Below are 22,346 nucleotides of genomic sequence, written 5' to 3'. Positions count from 1 at the left end.
ATTCATTCAACAAGTACCTCCTGAATGAACACATGCCAAGCCTTGTACGTAAGTTGCCTATAGTCTAATGGGGAAATAAATGTATAAACATATAAATGCAGTATACTATATTAATTGCTATAATAAAGGGATAATAAAGTTCCAGTGGGATTTAGAATGGATGGCTGAAATCTGGTAAATTATGGAAATTTTTAAGAGGAGGCATGGAGCATTTCTCTGAAACAAGAGTTGTTGGAAGTTTCCCATATAGACAGGTGATGGGCAAGGCCTTTGGACAGAAAAAACAATTTGTGCCAAGGAACAAAAGTGTAATAAAGTTGGTTGGAGGGGCACCTGAGTGGCTCAGTCAGTTAAGCGTCCAACTTTTGATTTTGGCTCATGATCTCAGGGTGGTGAGATCAAGCTCTGCATCGGGCTCTCTGCTGAGCATGAAGCCGACTTAAGATTCTCCCTCTCCTCTGCCCCTCCTCTGCTCGAACACGCTCTCTCAAAAAAAAAAAAAAAGGTTGGATTTAAGTTTCAACTACTGAAGAATAAACTACAAGTGGAAGTGGTAGAGAATAAATCTCAGTAAATCATTTGGGGTCAGATCATGAAAGACTTTGTGTACCACACTAAGAAGTCATTCTGTAGTTAACAGAGAAATACTGAAGAAAGCTAAGTGGGGAATGACGTAAAAAGATACATGTTTTAGAAAGATTATATAGCAGTGTGGAGGAGATTGGAAGCTACCTCAGCGATGACCTCACAGATAAATACCAAATACAGCATTGGTGGTATAGTGGTGAGCATAGCTGCCTTCCAAATACATGAAATAATAAGCCACTGTGAGTGAAAGTCCACAGAAACAAGAGTCAGCATATTTAGATCTCCACAGACTGTAGGTGATGTCAGATGCAGAGTGTAAATAGCTATGTATAAAAGGGCTGAGGAGGTAATGCCAGTACAAAGATGAGCGTAAAAGAAACTCGAGAATAGACAGATTGGGAAAAAAAAAATGGGGCCTCTCAAAGGGAAAGTATTGTAAGATAAAAAAGAAATCAAAAGGGACGCCTGGGTGGCTCAGTCAGTTAAGCGTCTGCCTTCGGCTCAGGTCCTGATCCGGTCCTGGGATCGAGTCCCACATCGGGCTCCCTGCTCCGCGGAGAGCCTGCTTCTCGCTCTGCCCCTCCCCCGCATTCATTTTCTCTCTCTTTCTCTCTGACAAATAAATAAATAAAATCTTTTAAGAAAGAAAGAAAGAAATCAACGGCAGTTGAAGAGATAATCAATTGGAGAATAATGCATCAAAAATAGATAAAGAAAGTAAAAGCATGAAGAAACGAAGAGACTAGTGATATAGACCAAAAATGCCTAACATATATCTAATTGGAATCTCAGGGAAAAAAAGACATTAGAGACAATGGAACAATAACAATATTTAATAATATAATGTCTCGAGTTTTCCAGAACGGATGAAAAGTGAAATCACAGATCCAAGAAACAAAACACATCCTAAGGAAAATAAAATGATATCCTTACCTAAACACATAATAGCAAAACTTCAGAACGCCAGACAGAGAAAAACTACAGGAATGCAGAGAGAAAGAAAACTAAAAGGAGAGAGAACTGGAGTGGACTTTTTCAGCAATAATCATGAGAACCACAAGTTAGTGGAACAATATCTAAGTGTCATAAAAGCACTATTCACCCAGAATTGTGCATCCAGCAAAATTATCTTTCAGTAATGAGGGAAAATAGGGCGCCTGTGTGGCTCAGTCAGTTAAGCGTCTGCCTTCAGCTTAGGTCATGATCCCAGGATCCTGGGATCGAGTCCCGCATTGGGCTCCCTGCTCATCAGGGAGCCTGCTTCTCTCTCTGCCCCTCCCCCCCATTCATTCTCTCTCTCAAAAATAAATAAATAAATAAAAATACTTTTTAAAATAATAATGAGGGGGCGCCTGGGTGGCTCAGTTGGTTAGGCGACTGCCTTCGGCTCAGGTCATGATCCTGGAGACCCGGGATCGAGTCCCGCATCGGGCTCCCTGCTCAGCAGGGAGTCTGCTTCTCCCTCTGACCCTCTTCCCTCTCGTGCTCTCTATCTCTCATTCTCTCTCTCAAATAAATAAATAAAATCTTTAAAAAAAATAAAATAATAATGAGGAAAAAATAAAGACATTTGCAAATGAATAAAAACTGCCAACATTTGTCACAAAGAGACCTGCTTCAAAGGAACTACTAAAATTTTACTTAAGTAAGGGGAATATGATCTCAGAAGGAAGGTCTGAAATGCACAAGGCAATGGAAAACAAATAAAATGTTATACATGTAGGTAAATCCTGAATAGTTCATGAAGTACATTTTCTCCCTTCCACATTACTTCCTGTGACAATGTGGCTAAATTTTCTGCCACCACATAGCAAGTATCCCTTCTCCTCCAGCTTCCAATAAGAGTTTCCTCACTTCTCTGTAAATACCTATTACTGGCAGACTTTTCAAACTCCCAAATCCTATGAACAGTGTGTTCAAGGCACTTTAAACTTGCACTAATACTTTCCTCAAAGTCCTTACAGTTTTTCCAGCTTCCATCCACTGAAACATTCCAAAGTCACTCCTACATTTTAGGGCTTTGTTACAGAAGCATCGTGCTCCAGTACTAAAATCTGTGTTAGTAATCTATTGCTGCGTAACAAATTAACCCAAATTTCACAACTTAAAAGAAGAAACACTATCACGCAGTTTCTGAAGATCAGGAATCTGGGAATGGTTTAGCTGGGTGGTTCTGGATATATTTTTTATGGGTTTGCCCTCAAACTGTTGGCTATTGTTTCAATCTCTAGATATTTGACCAGAGGCTGGAGAATCTCCTTCCAAGCTCATGTAGCTGTTGGCAGGGGGCTTTCTATGTGGTCTCACCATAGGGCTGGTCATGACATAACTTCCCCTAGATCAATTATATGTAATAAATAAATATAAGAGTATAATACTATATATATATATGGGTATATATATCTGCCCAAGACAGAAGGTACAGTCTTTTATTAGCTAATGTTAGAAGTGACATACCATTATTTCTGCCATATTTTACTCATCACACCGACCTATTCTAGTACAATGTGAGAGAAAACTACATAAGGATGTGATTATGAGAAGACAGGGACTACTGGGGTCAACTTGGAGGCTGGATACCACATTTATTAAGAGCATCTAAAACATATATTATTAGAAATAATAAAGCTTAGCAAGGTAGCTGCAGATAAGATCAGTATACAAAGTTAACTGCATTTTTACCTACCAGCAACAAAGAATTAGAGCACATTTCTTAAAGGCATTTACAACAGTAACACACACACACACAAGCGTGTGCACACACACATCTATGAATTCCCCTGGAAGAAATTTAACAAGAAATGTACAAGGCCTAAATGCAGAAAATTATAAAACTTGACTAACAGATACTAAAGATCAAATAATGGAGCTATAGCAACATTCATGAATAGAAAGACTTAGAGCAACCAATGTGTCTATTCTCCCCAAATTTCATCCTAGGCTTTAAAATAGTTTTAGTGAAAATCCTAACAGGGTTTTTCATGGAACTTGACAAGTTTATTCTAAACATTTATGAGAGACTTAAGAGCCAAAATGCTAAGATATTTCTGAGGAGGACAAGGACGGGGAATTTACCCTACCCTTAGCAAGATTTACTATAAAACTGTATTGTTAAGACAGTGTCATTTTGACAAGTTGAGCAACAGAATAGAACAGAGAGCCCAGAAACACGCACACACACACTCACACACATACACACAGACATGCACACACGACACACTCTCATAAACACACACATACACATTCACAGATACACACATTTGCACACACATAACACACTCATACACACACATACAAATACACAAGAATTTTTATTTATTTATTTATTTTATTCATTTATTTGACAGAGAGAGAGCGTACACGTGAGCAGCAGAGGCAGAGGGGGAGGCAGATTCCCCGCTGAGCAGGGAGCCCAATGCAGGACTCGATCCCAGGACCCTGGGATCATGACCTGAGCCGAAGGCAGACCCTAACCCACTGAGCCACCCAGGCACCCAGGAATTTTTATAAATAACAGAGGTGAAATGGCAGATCAGTGGAGGAAAAGAAGGAACTATTTAATAAGGAAGCTTGAGAAATTGGTTATCCATAAAAATAAAATTAAAAAAGGATCCCTACTCACATATACACACAATAGCTTCAGAATAATGAGAATTTAAGTGTCAAAAATAAGTATAAAACTTGGGAAGAAAATAAGGGAGAGTATCTTGTGACTTTGGGGGTGGGGTAGAATTTCCTAAACAAGAGGCAAAATGCAAAACACCAGAATAAAAGATTGATAAATTGAGCTACATTAACATTAAGAATTTCATCAAAAGGTAATTTAAATGTCACTTTCTCAGCATAGTGTTTCCTGAGCACCCTTCATGAAATTGCAAATCCTTTTTCCCTGCCACTCTCAACCCTCCTTCACTGATTTATTTTTCTTCTTAGTATTTATTTCCTTTAAACATACTCTATAAGTTTACTTATTGTTATTTATTATATAATGGTCATGAGGACAAGACTTTTTGACATTACCTCTCGTTCTGTCCCCAGAACTTAAACAGGTACTGACCCATACCAGGTGTTTAATAGGTATTTTTTAAATGAATGAATGTGTCTTAGCTCCCTGACTTTTTAATGCATTTTTTTAAGATTTTATTTATTTATTTGTCAGAGAGAGAGGCAGAGCACAAGCAGGGGGAGCAGCAGGCAGAGGGAGAAGCGAACTCCCTGCTGAGCAAAGAGCCCAATGAGGGACTCCATCCCAGGACCCTGGGATCATGACCTGAGCCGAAGGCAGACTTTAACCGACTGAGCCACCCAAGCATCCCAACTTTTTATGCATTTTTAGAGAGCCTGTGTCTTAAGCTTCTTGACATCTTCCTTGCCTAGAACAGTGCTAACAGTGAAATAGGTATTGGAATATGATTGTTTCCCTTGGTACCTCCTTGCATGGCACAGTAAGGAAAATGTTTGTTTGTTTGTTTTCAATTTGGGATTGGTAATAGATAATAGATAATCCCCTCTCTACCATAGTGGGTCCTTCATTTGTTGTTTTCTAATGATTTGGGTTTTGTTGACTTGTTTTTCTTAATTGTTCTCTGGCAGAGAGTTTGGCTTCTCAGTTCACAGCGTGTTATCATCACTGATCCATATAACAATCTTCACTTATTTGTTTCCATTTTTTTATTTCCATTTTTTTTCGCTTATTCCCTTTCTATTTTTGTAAATTTTGTACTTTTGTTTTTACACATATATTTTTAAGTTATGTAAACTATATTGCATTATATCTCCAATCTATACCTTCCTTTTTATTTTTTAAAGATTTTATTTATTTAGGGCGCCTGGGTGACTCAGATGGTTAAGCGTCTGCCTTCGGCTCAGGTCATGATCCCGGGGTCCTGGGATTGAGTCCCGCATCGGGCTCCCTGCTCAGCGGGAAGCCTGCTTCTCCCTCTGCCTCTCTCTCTCTGTGTCTCTCATGAATAAATAAATTAAAAAAATCTTTTAAAAAAAAGATTTTATTTATTTATTTGACACAGAGAGACAGCGAGAGAGGGAACACAAACAGGGGAAGTGGGAGAGGGAGAAGCAGGCCTCCTGCTGAGCAGGGAGCCTGATGCAGGGCTCGATCCCAGGACCCCGGGATCATGACCTGACAAAGGCAGAAGCTTAATGACTGAGCCACCCAGGTGCCCCTTCTTTTTATTTTTTTAAAGATTTTATTTATTTATTTATTTGAGAGAGAGAGTGAGAGAGAGAGCACTAGAGGGGAGAGGGTCAGAGAAAGAAGCAGGCTCCCTGCCAAGCAGGGAGCTCTATGTGGGACTCGATCCCGGGACTCCAGGATCATGACCTGAGCTGAAGGCAGTCATCCAACCAACTGAGCCACCCAGGCGCCCCTGTAATTTCCTTTTTAAACTCAACTGTACTATGAGGATCTATTTGAGTAGAGTTCCAGACTTTCTTCATATGCTTGTTAGTCCTTTGGATTTCTTCTTGTGGACCATAAGAAGCAGTGTACTGTAGGTAGTTAAAAATATGGACACTGGTGGGGTGCCTGTCTCAGTCAGTAGAGTATATGACTCTTGATTTTGGGGTCACAAGTTCAAGCCCCATGTAGTGCATAGAGCTTACTTAAAAATAAATAACCAGGGGCTCCTGGATGGCTCAGTCAGTCAAGTGTACAACTCTTAGTATTGGCTCAGGTCGTGGTCTCGCAGTTGTGGGATTGAGCCCCACATTGTGCTCAGTGGAGAGTCTACTTCAAATTCTCTCTCCCTCTCCCTCCCACTCTCTCACTTTGTCTCTCTCAAATAAATAAAATCTTTTAAATAAATAAATAAATAACCTGAATGTGAAGGGTAGAACTATAAAGTTATTGGAATAAAATGTAAAAAATAATTGAATAAAAAACAAACCATGGACACTGGAGCTTGATTACTATAAAATCCCGCCTGTGCCACTTATTAGCTGTGTGACCTTAGCAGCTACTTAACCTCTCTGCCCCTCTGTTTCGACTTCTGAAAAATGAAGATAATTATAATACCTACATCTTAAATTTAAATTCTAAAAAATTAGGTGAAATTCACACACCGTGTAATTAATCATTTTAAAGTATACATTCAGTGGCATTTAATACATTCACAATGTTGTACAGACACCAACTCTGTCTAGTTCAAAATATGTGCATCATTGAAAAAAGGCACTTTGTGCCCCTAAGCAGTCACCCCCATATGCCTTTATCCCCAGCCCCTGGCAACCACCAATCTATGGATTTATGCATTCTGGGTATTTTGTATAAATGAATCATATAACACGTAAATGCAGTTTGTCTCTGGCTTCTTCCCTTAGCACGACGTTCTCAAGGTTCATCCAGACCATACAATATATTGGTACTTTATTCCTTCCTATGGCTGAATAATTATCCCATTGTATGGATATATGATTTTATTTATTCGTTCACCTTTTGGTGGGTATTTGGGCTGTGTCCACCTCTTAGCTATTGTGAATAGTGCTACTCTGAACATGTGTATACAAGTATTTGTTTGAGAACCTGCTCTCTGTTGTTTGCAATATTACCTAGAAGTGGAATTGCTGGGTCATATGGTAATTCTGGGTCTAGCTTTCTGAGGGATGTCAAACGGTTTTACACCATGACGTACCATCTTACATCCTCACCAGCAGTGTGTGTACAAGGGCTCCAATTTCTCCACATCCTCACCAACACTCATTGTTTTCCGGGTTTTTTTTTAATTATTGGATTTTCTGTCTTATTAATTAGAAGTACTTTCTTGTATATTATAGATATTAACCCATTATCATCTTTAAGCATTATAAATTTCTTCTATCATTTGTATGAAAACTGTCCATGTTGTCCTTAGTTGAAAAAAAATTTTTGATAGAAAGACTCATCACCAATATTTTGCCTTATGGTTTGTGGTTTTTAAGAAGTCCCAAGATCACAGATATTCTGCTAAATTTTGACCCACAGATGTTATTTTCTCTTTCGTATTTATATCTTTAATTCATCTGTAGTAACTGTCTTTTTTCATTGATTTTTGGTTTTTTATCATATACTAAATTTCCATATATACTTAGGCCTATCTCTGAGCTTACTGTTTTTCTTCCATTGGTCTATTTGTCTATACCACACTATTTTTTTTAAAGATTTTATTTATTCATTTGACAGAGAGTGAGCACAAGCAGGGGGAGCGGCAGCCAGAGGGAGAGGGAGAAGCAGACTCCCCGCTGAGCAAGGAGCCCAATGTGGGGCTCAATCCCAGGACCCCAGGATCATGACCTGAGCCGAATGCAGACACTTAACCAACTGAGCCACCCAGGCACCCCTATGCCACACTATTTTTTAAAATATGACCTTATAGGGGAACACCTGGGTGGCTCAGTCAGTAAAACATCTGCCTTCGGCTCAGATCATGATCTTGGGGTCCTGGGATCGAGTTCTGCTTCGGGGTCCCTGCTCAGGGGGAGTCTACTTCTCCCTCTCTCTCTGCCCCTTCTCCTGCTTGTGTGATCTCTCTCTCTCAAATAAATAAACAAAAATCTTTAAAAATATATATATATATATGACTTTATAGGAGGGCTTGATATCTGATAAGGCATATTTCCCCCCTTCTAGCTTTTATTTTTTAAGATTGATTTAGCTATTGGATCTTTATTTGTTCATATACATTTTTATAATTTACAAATACTGATAGTTTGGGGGTTTTTTGTTTGTTTTAGAGAGAGATCTCTAAGTCAGGGGGAGGGGCAGAGAGAGAGAATCTCAAGCAGACTCCCTGCTGAGTGCGGATCCTCAGGGGAGCTTGATCTCACAACCCTGAGATCATGACCTGAGCTGAAATCAAGAGTCAGTCGCTTAACTGACTAAGCCACCCAGGCATCCTCAAATACTGATAGTTTTATCTCTTACCTTCCAATCTTTACACCTCTTACTTCTTTTCAAATTCTTTATTCCATTTACCAGCATCTCCTATACCAGTAACATTGTTGGAGGTATCCTTGTTTGATCCCAATTTTAAAGGGAATATATACATAGTTTCTCCATTTAGTATAATGTTCATCATAGGTTTTGGTATATCACTTTTAGTAAGTTAAGGGTGTCTCATTCTATTTCCAATTTGTTAGAATTTTGATTTTTTAAATCATAACTAGGTATTAAACTTTGTTAACTGCCTTTTTTTTGGCTTTAACTGAGATATTCCTCTGATTTCCCCATTTTTATTAATGTGATTAATTACACTGACTGGTTTTCTAATACTCAGTCTTCCTTGAATTTCTTTTACAAACTCTATTTGATCATAACATACTATTTTAACTCATTGTTAGATTTGATTAGTTCATGTTATATTTAGAGTTTTACATCTATATTGATGTGAAATAGACCTATATTTTTTTCATATAATCTTTGATTTTAGAACAAATGAGCTTAGGGAAAATTATGTTTTTATTTTTGCTTATCTCTGTTCTCAAATTTCCTATAATGTGAATGGAAAGCTACTATACCCATACAGTGAGATTATCAATCTTCTTTTCCTAATTTCTGGAATCACTTCTATTACATAAGACTTAACTGTTCTTTCCAAAGTTTGGTAAAATTCATCTGTAAGACAATCTGGGGCCTGAGACTGGGAGGTAGAACTTCACCATTTACATTTTAAAACGTTGATTGGTCTATTTTGCCAAAGGTGAGAATTCACGTATGGCTGTAAACCCCAGGCCCATCTTACCCCTTCCTCACGTGGCTCAGCTGACCCTCTTGCCATTGTTCCTGTAGTCTCTGTTCTCCATTTCTATCTTCCAGGCCCACACAGCAAATTCACTTACCACATCCCTAAGTGATGTCCGCCCCTCTCCTACAACAGATTTTTGTTTTTTGTTGGTTTTTTTTTTTTTAATTTTATTTATTTGAGAGAGAGAGACACAGTGAGAGAGGGAACACAAGCAGGGGGAGTGGGAGAGGGAGAAGCAGGCTCCTGCGAAGCAGGGAGCCCGATGCGGGGCTCGATCCCAGGACCCCGGGATCATGACCTGAGCCAAAGGCAGTCGCTTAACCAACTGAGCTACCCAGGCGCTCCTCTAAAAATAATCTTATAAAAAATAAAATAGGATGGGGTGCCTGGGTGGCTCAGTGGTTAAGCGACCGCCTTCGGCTCAGGTCATGATCCCGGGGTCCTGGGATCGAGCCCTGCATCGGGCTCCCTGCTTCGCAGGAGCCTGCTTCTCCCTCTCCCACTCCCCCTGCTTGTGTTCCCTCTCTTGCTGTCTCTCTCTCTCTGTCAAATAAATAAAATCTTTTAAAAAAATAAAATAGGATGTTGTCAAGAACATTTTCATCTCTATTACATACTTCTCAAAAAATACACCTATCAGAAAATTTTTTCTTAGGATAAAAGTGTCTTAATGGGTTTGTTTTTATTTTATGGTCACTGAGTCTTAAACCTGAGCATGTTTCCTCTGCTTTGGCCTTAGGAAACTCAGAGCTAGAATTCCAACTGCCATGCAGAACATTATGAGACTCATTTCTGCAAGCTCTTTTTTTCTCCTGAATTTTTATTTCTTACTGCCCTAACCCTTTGCCCTGAATATCTCAATTATTAATTTTGTAGTAAGAGTTTCTCCTATCTTGAACACCCTAATATGTTCGAGGCAAATTACATATATCATCCATTTAATCTTCATAGCAAGCTGTGAGATTGGGACGTTGTCTATCCTTTACAAATGAGGTTAGTAAATTTAAGTCACTTGTTCCTGGCCACATAGGTAGCAAGCAGAGAGCCCAGAAGCCAACTGCTCTGACTCCCAGGTGCATGCTCCACCAGCTGTCTGAAAGGGTGGTCTACTTATTAAGATACAGGTTCCTGGGCACCATTCCCAACCTGGTAAATAAGAATCTCTTTGAGGGAGGCCTCAGTGGCTCAGTTGTTAAGCATCTGCCTTTGGCTCAGGTCATGATCCCAGGGTCCTGGGATCGAGCCCCATATTGGACTCCTTGCTCTGTGGGGAGTCTGCTTCTCCCTCTGCCTCTGCCCTGCTTATGTTCCCTCTCTGTCTCTCTCTCTCTCTGTCAAATAAATAAAATCTTGAAAAAAAGAATAAAGAACTTCTTTGAGTTGTGGGAGGGGCCAATAACCTACATTTCAACAGGTTTCCCAAGTGACTCTCATGCATCCAAAAGTTCAAGAATTCCTGTACAAGCATATATAGCTATATGCCCTCTATCTGTTGAGATACTGCACAAAGCTTTTCTAACAATTTTTCCCTAACCAAACAGATATTACTTTCTGTAAAACATCAAGTCTCTCATGCTGCTGACCTTGGGCATGTGTGGATATTCATGTGCAATTATTATTATTCATTCTGCCTATCTCTTCTTTGGACTGGCCCTAATGAAAGCACAGAGGTACCCAGATAGAAGTGAGCAGGCCTCCCAGGCCACTATGCATAAGGTAACATGAAGCTCAGAACCTTGCTAGAGTAAAAGTAGTCACTCCCGTGTGAGCTTGGATAAGCATTATGACTCCTCAGGGTTCACCCTGCAACCACTAGCTATGAACTGCTGATGGGTAAGGACTTATGTTTGCTCTAATTTTTCCCAATATTTTATATCAGACTGGCCTCCAGCCTTAATGTCCTGGGCTGATGCATCCAGAAGTTAAGACCTGTGTGAGGTCAGGGAAGTTTCAGTTCTGCCCTGTGTAGGGAGAAGTTTTAATAGGGGTTTTTATGCACACTATAACACGTAGCCTACCAGTTTTCTCTCCTTAGAGAAATTGGGTAACTCAGCAGGATCTAGTCCCTGGGATGCTTAGCATGGTTGGAGGCGTGTGGCCCTCCCTGGGGCCTTCCAGAGCCACAGCCCCGCTCTGCAGCCTGATCAGGGCCTGTCTGGTTGTTGCAGTGCAAGCCACATGGATGGCCTACGACATGGTGGTGATGCGCACCAACCCCTCACTGGCAGAGTCCATGCGCCGGCTGGAGGATGCCTTCCTCAACTGCAAGGAGGAGATGGAGAAGAACTGGCAAGAGCTGCTCAATGAGACCAAGCATAAACAGTAGGCCCCCCTGCCCACCCACGGCCACCATGCTGCCATCTGCCAATGTGGAGAAGCCCCTAAGGCATGGAGCCTTCTCTGCTGGCAGACTAACAGCGACCTAAATATAGCTGTATTAACAGTACTTGTTTCTCAATAAACTTATTTTTAAGAACAACCTGAGGACCCCTTTCTGTCCTACCCAGCAGCATATCAAACCTTGCGAACAAAAATGAGAATTATAAGATGCAGATGCTTTCAATGAATTAAACATATTCAGTGCCAGTAGCACCAAGCATAGAATAAAAAGCAAAAACAGGGCCAGATAGAGACAAACCAGGTCAGAGGGTGGGACAGGTAGCAGTATTCAGTCAGATTTATTTACCTTCCTATGGTGGATTCCAAAATAGGCAAAGGGGAACATTATTTATTCATCCTGGGCACTGTGCTGGGTGCTCACATATGTGACCTTATGTTCTCACCAACTCTCCTGAGTAACAGATGTTCATTAGCCCCCAACTCACAGAGGAGAAGAATGAAATGAGATGTCTCTTCCAAGTCCACGGCTACTAAGGGAAAGAGCTCAGGGAAACCTGGGTCTCACGTGAGAACGGGCGTTGGTGGGGAGTGAGGCTGGCTTCTAGAGGGGCAGAGCAGGTGGGAGAGACCCCACAGAGGGGCATGAGCCCAAGGGGTCCTGGCCAGGCCTGGCCTGGGCTTACAGTCAGGGGCTGCAGAGAGCAGAATGGTTTCAAAGACAAGCGTTCTAGGCCTCTGGGATCAGTTAGACAAAGGAGGGCTACAGAGTTGTTCCCAAGCCAAGCCAGGTTCCTGAGGCCTGAGGCAAAGACATTTTCCTGGGAACTTTTCTGTTCCTTGTTCCCCCTTCCCACTCCCTTATAGACTCCTTGCCCAGCTTGGAGCCCTAGGGACAAAAGACAGGAAGTGTGACTTGTTTCTAGCCACCTCCTTCCTCCTCTCAGCAGTCACTCAGCTCCTCCACAGGCCAAATCCTGGTCCTTAAGGACACAGCATCAGTCCCTGGCTCTCAGAGTACCAGTAGACCCACAGACAGATGTTTTTCCAGGCAGTGTGGTGCTGCCAGAGGGAGACTGGCCCTGGAGCCCAGAGAAGGAGCACCATCCTGGAGGAGGGGTATGTGAGCCAGCTGAGGTGTGAGGGCAACAACTAAGTCATAAAGGAAGTAGCATTCTGTGGTGGGAGGGTGGGAAACGGGCTAGGGATGCCCAGCAACCAGCTCACAGGTAGGTACAAGGAGCCTGAGCTCCCAGGGGGAGAAGTCTCTCTTAAGGGCTGGGGGGGTATGGAAGGGGGAAATCATGAGTCTGTTAAAACAGAAAAAGAAAGCTGTCCCAGAAACAACAGCAGAAAGTTCTGGATCCCAGCCACCTTCTGTGCCCCACCTGCCAGCAGACTCCCAGCCCCAGGGTTTCCCCCGAGAGCAGCAGCTCAGAGGGCAGTCTGCAGTGGATCGGTGGCAGGCAGAGTCAGGATGAATGGAGAGAGGACCCCTTTATTCCCCAGAGCAAAGGGCTGCAGCTCCCTGGCCTGGAACTGGGCAGTCCCCTCGGAGACCGTAAAGGTGGCCGTGACCTGGTGGTTGAGGCAGTAAATGGTGTTGCCCAGCGCGGTGCAGTGGAGTGGGGCCGGGTCGGGCAGCGGCAAGGAAGCCGCCCGGCTCCAGGAGCGAGTCACGGTGTTGTAGCGCATCACCGCAGCGCCCACGCCCCGCAGCAGGTCGAAGCGGTAGAGGAAGGCTCCCAACGCCACCATGTCGCTGGAACGCCGGTGGCTGGCGCTGTAGGGGCACTCATCCCACGCATCCTTCCCAGGGCTGTACCTCAGCAAGCGGTAGAAGAGGTGGCCCCCGGTGACGTAGATGTCCCCACGGCAGGCCACAGCCTCATGGGCCACAGGGAAGGTGCCCGCAGGGAGGGGCGCGCGTGAGGTCCAGGCGTCCGTGCGCGGATCGTAACGCTCCATGCTGTACAAGCACTCGCCACCGATGGCGTAAAGCAGCCCGTCCAGAGCCACCAGCTTGAGCTGGGCACGGGCCTGCTGCATGGGCCTCACCTGGCTCCAGATGTTGGTCAGTGGGTTGTAGCAGAAGACCTCGTTGGAGCAGACGGCCTTGGCCCCGGAGCCACGGATGCCCCCCGCCAGGAACAGGTAGTTGTGCATGGTGCAGAGACCACAGCCCCGCAGCGGGGCCTCCTCCGGCACCTGAGTCAGGGGCCGCCAGGTGTTTTCTCGGGGGTTGAACACGTGCAGGTGCGTGCGGGAAGGCAGGGGTGCAGGCCCCGGAGTAGGAACCGCCTCCCCACAAGGGCCCCTGGTGACCCCTGAGCGGCTCACCCGGTAGAGGCTGGGCAGCACAAGGACCCCCAGCACCGCCTGGCCCCGGCCAGTCCGAAGGCTCAGGATGCGCTCTCGGTCCGCCCCGCTCAGCTGCCGGTAGAGGTTCGGGTCTCCCAGCACGTGCAGCAGATTGTCGCTCATCAAGGAATATGTCTCCTGCAGCAGGCCGGGCTCCGCGTGCCGCTGGGCGAAGGCCAGGACGTCCAGGCAGTTGCCCAGGTCCAGGCGTTGTCGTAGAGCTGCTGCCGAAGCCGGCTCGCGGGCTAGGGAGCTGGGCTTCCGGGGCCCCTCCACCTCCCCCCCGCTCCCCGGCCTCTGCAGAAGCACCATGAGCTTGCGGGCCTCTTTCTGCTTTCCTGGGACTACTATACCGCTGCCTGCAGGGCGGGGCTTCTCCCCTGGAGCCTCTCCCTGGCGCCTCGCCGGCACAGCCTGGCGGACACCGCGCTCGGAGCTCTCGGCTCTTTCACCCGCGCTGCGTTTCCGCGGTGGCGGGACCGGCTGTGAGGCGCCCCTCCCAGTGGGGGACGGTTGGGGGCCAGGCTGCCTCTGCTCAGGGCGCGGTGATGGGGCCCCGGGCATTGCAGCTCCGGGCAACAGAGGGTCTTCTGCACGCTTCTCCTCGACTGCCTCTCCTCTCGGACCTGAGGGAGGCTCTGGGGTGGGAGCCTCCTTGGTCTCCAAGCGGCTCTGCTGTTGCCCACGTCCAGCCTCTGTGTCTGGCCCTGAGGAGCCATTCCTGACCTCCAGGCTGGGGGCGGCCCCTTCAGGGGCAGAACCAGACTCTCTGTTCTCAGAGGGTGCACCGGTGCTGGGATCTCTAGGGCTCTCGGGAGCTGCCCTTGGGGCTCTCCCCTGGGGTCTCTCTTGCCTGGGGAAAGGGTGACTCCTAAGAACCATGGAAATAAGATTTTCCCAGCTGGTTGGGATTTGCCCCTCCTGCTTGTCCTTGCGGAGAGCCGCACTATGGTCCTGTGCCGCAGGCCTTGACCCACTACTGGGGGCAGCGACCGGGGCTTCGGCTGCAGCTGAGGATGGCGCTGGGGCTGACACTAGGGCTGGGGCTGGGGCTGGGGTTGGGGCTGAGGCTAAGGAAGGGAACGGGGCTGGGGCTGGGGCTGCAGCTGGGGCTTGCACTGGCCTGAGAGTTTCATCCTCCGCAGGACCCTGGCTAACTCTGAGGGACAAAGAGTCTGAAGGCGAGGAGGTTGGGCCTACAGGTAAGAGACCTCCTTGGGAACGCGCTGTCAGAGGGGAAGCCAAGGGTGGAAGGGGCTTAGGGATGCGCGGGGAGGGTGTGGCTAAGGGACTCAGGGAGGGGGCTCCCTGGCCGGTGTCTGTGGAGGGCTTTCCTCTGTCCTGAGGGCCTCCCTCCTGCTCACTGCTCTGCTCCCCCTGGCCTTGCTGGGATTCTCTCCTTTCTCTCACGCCGTGGCCCGCTTCCTCCTCTGTCCCACTGGGCCCTGAGCTGAAGAAAGAGCCATCTCCAGAGCCATTAGCCCCAGCCTTTACTGTGTTGTTGGTGTCTGTTGTCCCCTGCCCTTGAGACAAGAGTCTCCCCTGAGACCCCTCTGGCCATGGGCCCATGGAGCCTGGGGCCTGGCTGAAGCTCCTGGTGACAAGAAAATCCCTCCTCTCCAAGGGCCAGCCTTCCACGGAGGCTGGAGATCCCTGAGCCTTCCTGGGAGCCTGGGACCCAACCTCCCTGCTTTCCAGAGCTAGGGCTGGGGCTGGGTGGAGGCTGCTCACCCTGCACCCCTTCTCTGTGCCCTCAGCCAGGGGCCTAGTCTGCGTGGTGTGTGATGGAGGCAGCTCCTGGGGGATAGGGGGCCTCTGAGAGCCTGTGGAGAGGCTGCAGGCTGCATCCACAGCATCCCACACACTCACCACAGTGCCCAGGCGCAGGGAGTCCAACTTCGGGAAGTGGCGGTTTCTAGCTCCTGAGCTAGAAACCTTCCACCGCCGGCTGCTGGGGCCTCTCTCTAGTGAGCCAGGTGACCCTATACCTCGTTGCCAGGGACTGGTGTCCTGTTCTGTGGTGTGGACCGGGCCCTGGTGAGTTGGCACCTTGACTTGGACGCCTCCTACCTCCACTTGTCCTTCCATCTCTCTGCCAGGACTCCGAGAGTTGAAGTGGATCAGGAGGGGGCCAGACGTCCCCCCTACTTTGCTTCTACCCACAAGGGCAGTACCTGGCCTGAGAGCCTCCCTTCCTTTACCTCGGGGGGCTTCTGGACTGGCATTACTTTTCTGCTGTCCCAAGGCCCCTCCAGTGGTCACCTCACCAGGTGTCTTGAGTGGAGGTAGAGCTGTGGCAGCCAGACGTCCACCTCCCCAGAGCTTCGGATCCTGGGCTCCTGCTGCAGCCGGACTCCCCTGGCCATGTCCCGGAGGGTCTGGCTTCCCCTGCCCTGGGCTGTTTCCCTCAATGCCACCACTGACCTTGGACTTCAGGAGCAGGGCTGGCCTGGCTCCTCCCACCTGCAAAGGCTGGGCCCCAGGGGCTTTGGATGCGGGTCCTGCTGCCTCCTGGTCCTGCCCAGAGCCAAACCAGTGCAAGGCCAGTGCCGTGGCGGCCGCCACAGCCAGCGCCAGCAGGGTCAGGACAGCGCCGTCCCAGTCACCCTCCCCGTCCCAGCCCCAGCCGAGGCCATCAGGCTCCAAGGCGCCCTGGATCATGGTGCTGGGCTGCAGACTCAGCGTGAGGAGCCAGGTCAGCAGGCTGGAAGCTGTGTGTGCTGCCTGCAAGTCGGTCCTTCACTCAGGTCTGCCCAGACGGCATCAGCAATGCGCCCCGCCCACAGGGCTGCCCAGTTAAGGTGGACCTGTGCTGGGGGACAGTCGCTCCTCCTGGCCTAGGAGGGGGTGGGTCTCTGTGCCCGCGCCTGGATTGGGGTTTGTCAGTGGAGCCTAGGCGGAGCTCTCAGGAGTCAGCATAATACCCAAGAGCTCCAGGAGCTCAGGGGCCTCTCCAGGCCCACCTGCCCCCTTCTCCTTTTCCATGGGGTCCAGTGGCAAATGGCATTGTTCCTCAACACAATTCCAGATCCCAGCCAACCTGCTTCTACCTACAGACCCTCAGACCCCCCAAACTTCCACCCCATTGTTCCAACTCTGAGCCTGGGTCCAGCCTCAGGGGCTCTGTCAGGGAAGAGTTACCCACAGGGAGATGTTATCTGCAGCTTTAGCAACATGATGCAGCCCTGATGAAATTACCAGAAACCCAAGAAGACGGTTCCACTGTGGGCCAGCAGGGGAGGGGTGGGAGAGGCACACACCCCATCATGCCAACACTGCAGGCTGGTCTCAGACTGAGGGAGACCATGGAGGGCATGCGTCCTGACACTAAGCACTGCCTTACAAAGTGCATCCTCAGGGCACCTAGGTGGCTCAGTCGTTAAGCATCTGCCCTGGGCTCAGGTCATAATCTCAGGGTCCTGGGATTGAGCCCCGCATCAGGCTCCCTGCTGTGTGGGAAGCCTGCTTCTCCCTCCCCCTGCTCGTGTTCCCTTCTCACTATGTCTCTCTCTGTCAAATAAATAAATAAAATCTTAAAAAAAAGAAAAAGAAAGAAAAGAAAAAGAAAGAAAGAAAGAAAGAAAAGAAAGAAAGAAAGAAAGAAAGAAAGAAAGAAAGAAAGAAAGAAAGAAAGAAAGAAAGAAAGAAAGAAAGAAAGAAAGAAAAAGAAAGTGCATCCTCCTGTCACCTCAGGTGTGAAGTGGAGACTTGCACTGTTCTCTCCCAGGACGTATAAGGGTGCTTGAGAAGAGCCAAGGCTAAAGCCCCCACCTCCCCTCTTCCAGCAGCCTCTGGACTTCCCTTACCCTGAGTTCAGCAGAGATGGAATAGAGTTTTCTAAAGGAATTTTCTAAGCTGTCAAGAGAAAAAAAATGAACAAAATAAAGAAAATCCAAAAGTTGTATTTCTCTCTTTATTGGCCTGGCTTATTACAACCCACCTGCACTTTCCAGAACCTCCTGGGCCTCCCCCTGCACCCTATGGACCATCTTGACTGCTCAGATGCCTCTTCCATGGTGCCCCCAGAAAGCCCTGAGCCCAGCCTGCTCTTACCCCTGTTACCTCATCAGCCAGCCCCCAGGATCCCTCAGAGACCCTCCTCTGACCCCAGGTAATCTATCAGCCTGACTTCTGGATATCCTATCTCATTCCTTGGCCTTCCCTCATCTTAGCCAAATCACTCCACTCCAGCGTCCTCACTGGAACTCAGCCCCCTTAGAGGTCAGCACGTAGATACTTCTGCTGGGCATGCACCTGGCTTCCCTCAGCGTGGTTTTTCAGGGGAGGAGCCATGTCTCCTCCATTTGCGTCTCACTTAACCTGGTCTCAAGAATAAGTCTTGGGACAAGTGGGGCCCAGATTTGAAAAAGAGCCAGGATCTCTGGGACAAAGCCAGGCCCCCTACAACATGTATTCATTCCTTTTTCTAGGACATGGGACTTCTCCCTGACTCAGGCAGTGAGGAGATGGCCAAGGAGCATCCCTGGCACCCAGCCTGGGCTCTGCTGGACCTCAGGTACCTCACCCATCTGGTCACCTCCCAGCTCCCCTGAACATATTAGATGACAGTAAGAGGGTGGAAGGCGGGCCCATGCCTTAAGGTGGACCTCAAGTTGGTGGCAGGGTTTATGGACATTGTATTTATTCCTGTCCCAGTCTCAGGTTCTGCCTCTTGGTTGTTTGGGGTCCAGAGACCTTGAAAAGTTGGAGATGACATGCACACCTGCACCTCCTTATAGGCCATGCCATACCCTATCAGGCATTTCTACCCAGCTTCTGAAAATACCTTTTGTTAGCAGAGCCCCAGGCTGCTGTCAGAGAACAGGAGAAGTGTCCAGCAAGTGATACCTTAGGGTACTATGGGGGGAGGAACCAAGCACAGGAAATCACCCCAATCAATTTCACAAGGTGTCAAGGACTGTGATGGGATGGGTCTTGGTGGCACAGGTGACCAAGGAAGGGTCTAGTTCCATCCTCTGTGGAAAGAAAACACCTCCCTTTGTCAAAATCCAGGGGTAGGGCAAAACTCTACCGCATGGAGAAACTCCTTATTGGGAAGGTGACCAGGGACATGTTACCTCCCTAAATTGTGGGAGATTCACCCTCCTAACTTCCCAGAGAATGTAAAAATGAAGTACTGCTGGAAAGGTGACAGAACATGAAGTCACCTAGACAAATTGTGAAACAAAAATTGTTCTAGTTGTGCTATGAGACAATGTAAATATCAAAGTTACCATTAAGGGGAAAAACAAACATCAAGAAAGTAGATCTGACCATTAGTGGCATCCTGCTGAGGCAGAAATCCTGTTCCAGTCTACACAGGAATAGAGAGGGATTCATGCCTAGTACCTGAAGCTTCTGTTTCCTCAGACAGTCCTAAACAGGAATGGATGAGTCTCCTGCTTATCAGCAACCCACTATCCATACACTGGGAGCCAAGGAATAGAAGATGTATCCACATATGAGCTGATCCACTGCAGCCCCTCATAGAGGAACCCAGTGCTACCTGGTCACTGAGCCTGAACAAAGCTGGATGGTGCCCTGGCCACCAGTGTGCCTTCTCTGAAACATTTAGTAGAAGAAAAGCACAGTGGCATAATGACATAATTCCAAATGGAGAGCTAATATACATAAGATGAGCAGCAAACCTCATCAAATGTAGGGTTTCTCTTTTACTGGAATTTCTAAAAGCAGAAAATATTGTATAATCAGAAATGATATAAAACAAAGAATATTTAAAAAACAAAGTGTAATATATAATCTTATACTTAAAAGTATACATGTATTTTTATATATGTATAAATAAGTCTAGAATAATGTTTAAGGCTTAGAAAATATAAATCCCAGATTTAATAATCACACCCTACAGGGACTGCCTCTTAAGGAATTCATCTGACATGGAAAAAGATTTATGCAAAGAAGAAAAAAGTTATGTAAAAAAATAAACAATATAATATGATTTAAAATGGAAAAAAACTAAAACGTAAGCATTCAACAATATGGGAATGATGAAAATATGAACACGACTTTAAGATGTGGTACTGAAAAACTTACTTAAATAATTATTAATAATGTGGCTGTGAAGTTTAATACCAATATTAATGGAGATCCCATAATAGAAGAGGCATAGTATTTTTTTTAAAGATTTATTTATTTATTTATTTGAAAGAGAGAGAATGAGAGAGAGAGAGAGAGCACATGAGAGGGGGGAGGGTCAGAGGGAGAAGCAGACTCCCTGCTGAGCAGGGAGCCTGATGCAGGACTCGATCCCAGAACTCCAGGATCATGACCTGAGCTGAAGGCAGTCGCTTAACCAACTGAGCCACCCAGACGCCCCGAGGCATAGTATTTTAAAACAAGTTCAAAGTATAGAAGGGAGAGAGAAGACAGAGATAAAGCATAATGAAAGTCACTTCTTATTCCAAAGGGGTGAATATATATCTAAATCTTGAAATCAGTTGCTAAGTTCAGTTAAAATGTAAGTTTAAATTTTTTTAAAATTCTATTTTTTTAAAGATTTTATTTATTCATTTGAGACACAGAGATAGAGAGAGAGAGAGCATGAGCAGTGGGAGAGGCAGAGGGAGAGGAAGAAGCAGACTCCCCGCTGAGTCAGGAGCCCGATGTGGGGCTCAATCCCAGGACCCTGGGATCATGACCTGAGCTGAAGGCAGACGCTCAACCATCTGAGCCACCCAGGCACCCCTAAATTTTTTTAAATTCTAAATTGATGTAGACATTTACCACATTCAGGGATTGGAAAACTTAATGTCATAAATATGATAATTGATGAAAGACAATTCAGAGATTCAAAAGACCCAATGAATGTCAAGCAGGAGAAATAAAAGGAAATTCATACCAAGATACACGAGAGTAAAAAACTGCAGCAAAGACAAAAGTTGGAAAATCTCAAGAGCAACGCCCCCAAAAAAGACAAATCACCTACAGAGGAATGACAGTCTTCAGCTGACTTCTCCATGACAAAAAAAAAAAAAAAAAACTGTAGGCCAAAAGACAATTTAATGAAATTTTCAATAAGCTGAAACAAAATAACAACCAATCTAAAGTTCTATAGCTAGAAGACATATCTTTCAAGAATGAAGGCAAAACAAAAACCTTTCCAGACAAACACTGAGTCTTCAGTGAAGGAAATGCTAAGGTATCTCTGTATTTCAGGCATGAAGAAAATCATACGAGATGAAAGAACTAAGAATGCCAGAAGGAAAGAAGAGAAAAACAACAAAAATGGCAAGCATGTGAATAAATCTAAATGAGCATTGACTTTATAAAACAATAATAAGTTCTTGTGAGTGTCTTAATTATTTAGAATTAAGAGAAAAACAATAGAATCAATGAAACCGAAGTTGGTTCTTTGCAAAGATCAACAAAACTGACAAGCCTTTAGCTAGACTGATGAAGGAAAAAAAGGGAGAAGACACAAAAAACTAAAATCAGAAGTGTAAGTGGGAATGTTACTACCAACCCTACAGGAAAGAAAAGGGTTATAAGAGGATACTGTGAACAACTGTACACCAACAAATTAGATAACCTAGATGAAATGGACAAATTCCTAGAAACACACAAACTACCAAAACAAACTCAGAAGAAATAGAAAATCTCAACAGACCTATAACAAGAAATGGAATCTGTAATCAAAAACCTCTCAGCTGGGGCGCCTGGGTGGCTCAGTTGTTAAGCGTCTGCCTTCGGCTCAGGTCATGATCCCAGGGACCTGGGAATGAGCCCCACATCAGGCTCCCTGCTCGGCGGAGGGCCTGCTGCTCCCTCTCCCTCTGCCTGCCACTCCCCCTGCTTATGCACTTTCTCTCTCTCTTTCAAGTAAATAAATAAAATCTAAAAAAAAAAAAAAAACTCCCAGGGCGCCTGGGTGGCTCAGTCGTTAAGCGTCTGCCTTCGGCTCAGGTCATGATCCCAGGGTCCTGGGATCGAGTCCCACATCGGGCTCCCTGCTCCGCAGGAAGCCTGCTTCTCCCTCTCCCACTCCCCCTGCTTGTGTTCCTGCTCTTGCTTTGTCTCTCTCTGTCAAATAAATAAATAAAAATCTTAAAAAAAAAAATCCCAACAAAGAAAATTTCAAGACTTAGGTGGCTTCACTGGTGAGTTCTACCAAACATTTAATGAATTAACACCAATCCTTCTCAAACTCTTCCAAAAAATTGAAGAGGTAGGAATACTTCCTTATTCTATAAGGATAGCATTACCCTGATACCAAAGCCAGATAAATACATCACAAGAAAAGAAAATTACAGACCAATATCCCTTAGGAATATAGATGTAAAAATCCTCAAGAAAATACTAGCA

At 45.9% G+C, this 22,346-nt stretch overlaps 2 protein-coding genes across 2 annotated transcripts in view; one reads left to right on the top strand and one right to left on the bottom strand.

Moving 5' to 3' along the window:
• Positions 1–11,667, top strand: part of SYCE3 (synaptonemal complex central element protein 3) — a 28,018-nt gene extending 16,351 nt beyond the window's left edge. The window contains exon 2 of the mRNA XM_028115347.2: positions 11,495–11,667. Within this exon, the coding sequence (XP_027971148.1) occupies positions 11,495–11,652 (158 nt within the window). The 3' untranslated portion in view covers positions 11,653–11,667. The remainder of the gene's footprint in view (positions 1–11,494) is intronic.
• Positions 11,668–13,097: 1,430 nt separating this feature from the next.
• Positions 13,098–16,700, bottom strand: KLHDC7B (kelch domain containing 7B). The gene is made up of 2 exons (XM_088025691.1): positions 15,058–16,700; positions 13,098–15,003 (listed from the first exon to the last, which is right to left on the bottom strand). The coding sequence occupies exons 1-2, from the start codon at positions 16,683–16,685 to the stop codon at positions 13,098–13,100; spliced, it is 3,534 nt and encodes a 1,177-aa protein (XP_087881817.1). The 5' UTR covers positions 16,686–16,700.
• Between the last annotated feature and the right edge of the window lie 5,646 nt (positions 16,701–22,346).

This window comes from Eumetopias jubatus, unplaced genomic scaffold (assembly GCF_037043125.1).
Source record: "Eumetopias jubatus isolate StellerSeaLion01/CBP00866 unplaced genomic scaffold, mEumJub1_p1.0 scaffold_8, whole genome shotgun sequence".
Taxonomy (NCBI): Eukaryota; Metazoa; Chordata; class Mammalia; order Carnivora; family Otariidae; genus Eumetopias; species Eumetopias jubatus.
The sequence above is the reverse complement of the archived record's forward strand: the minus strand, read 5'-3'. Positions and strand labels throughout refer to the sequence as shown.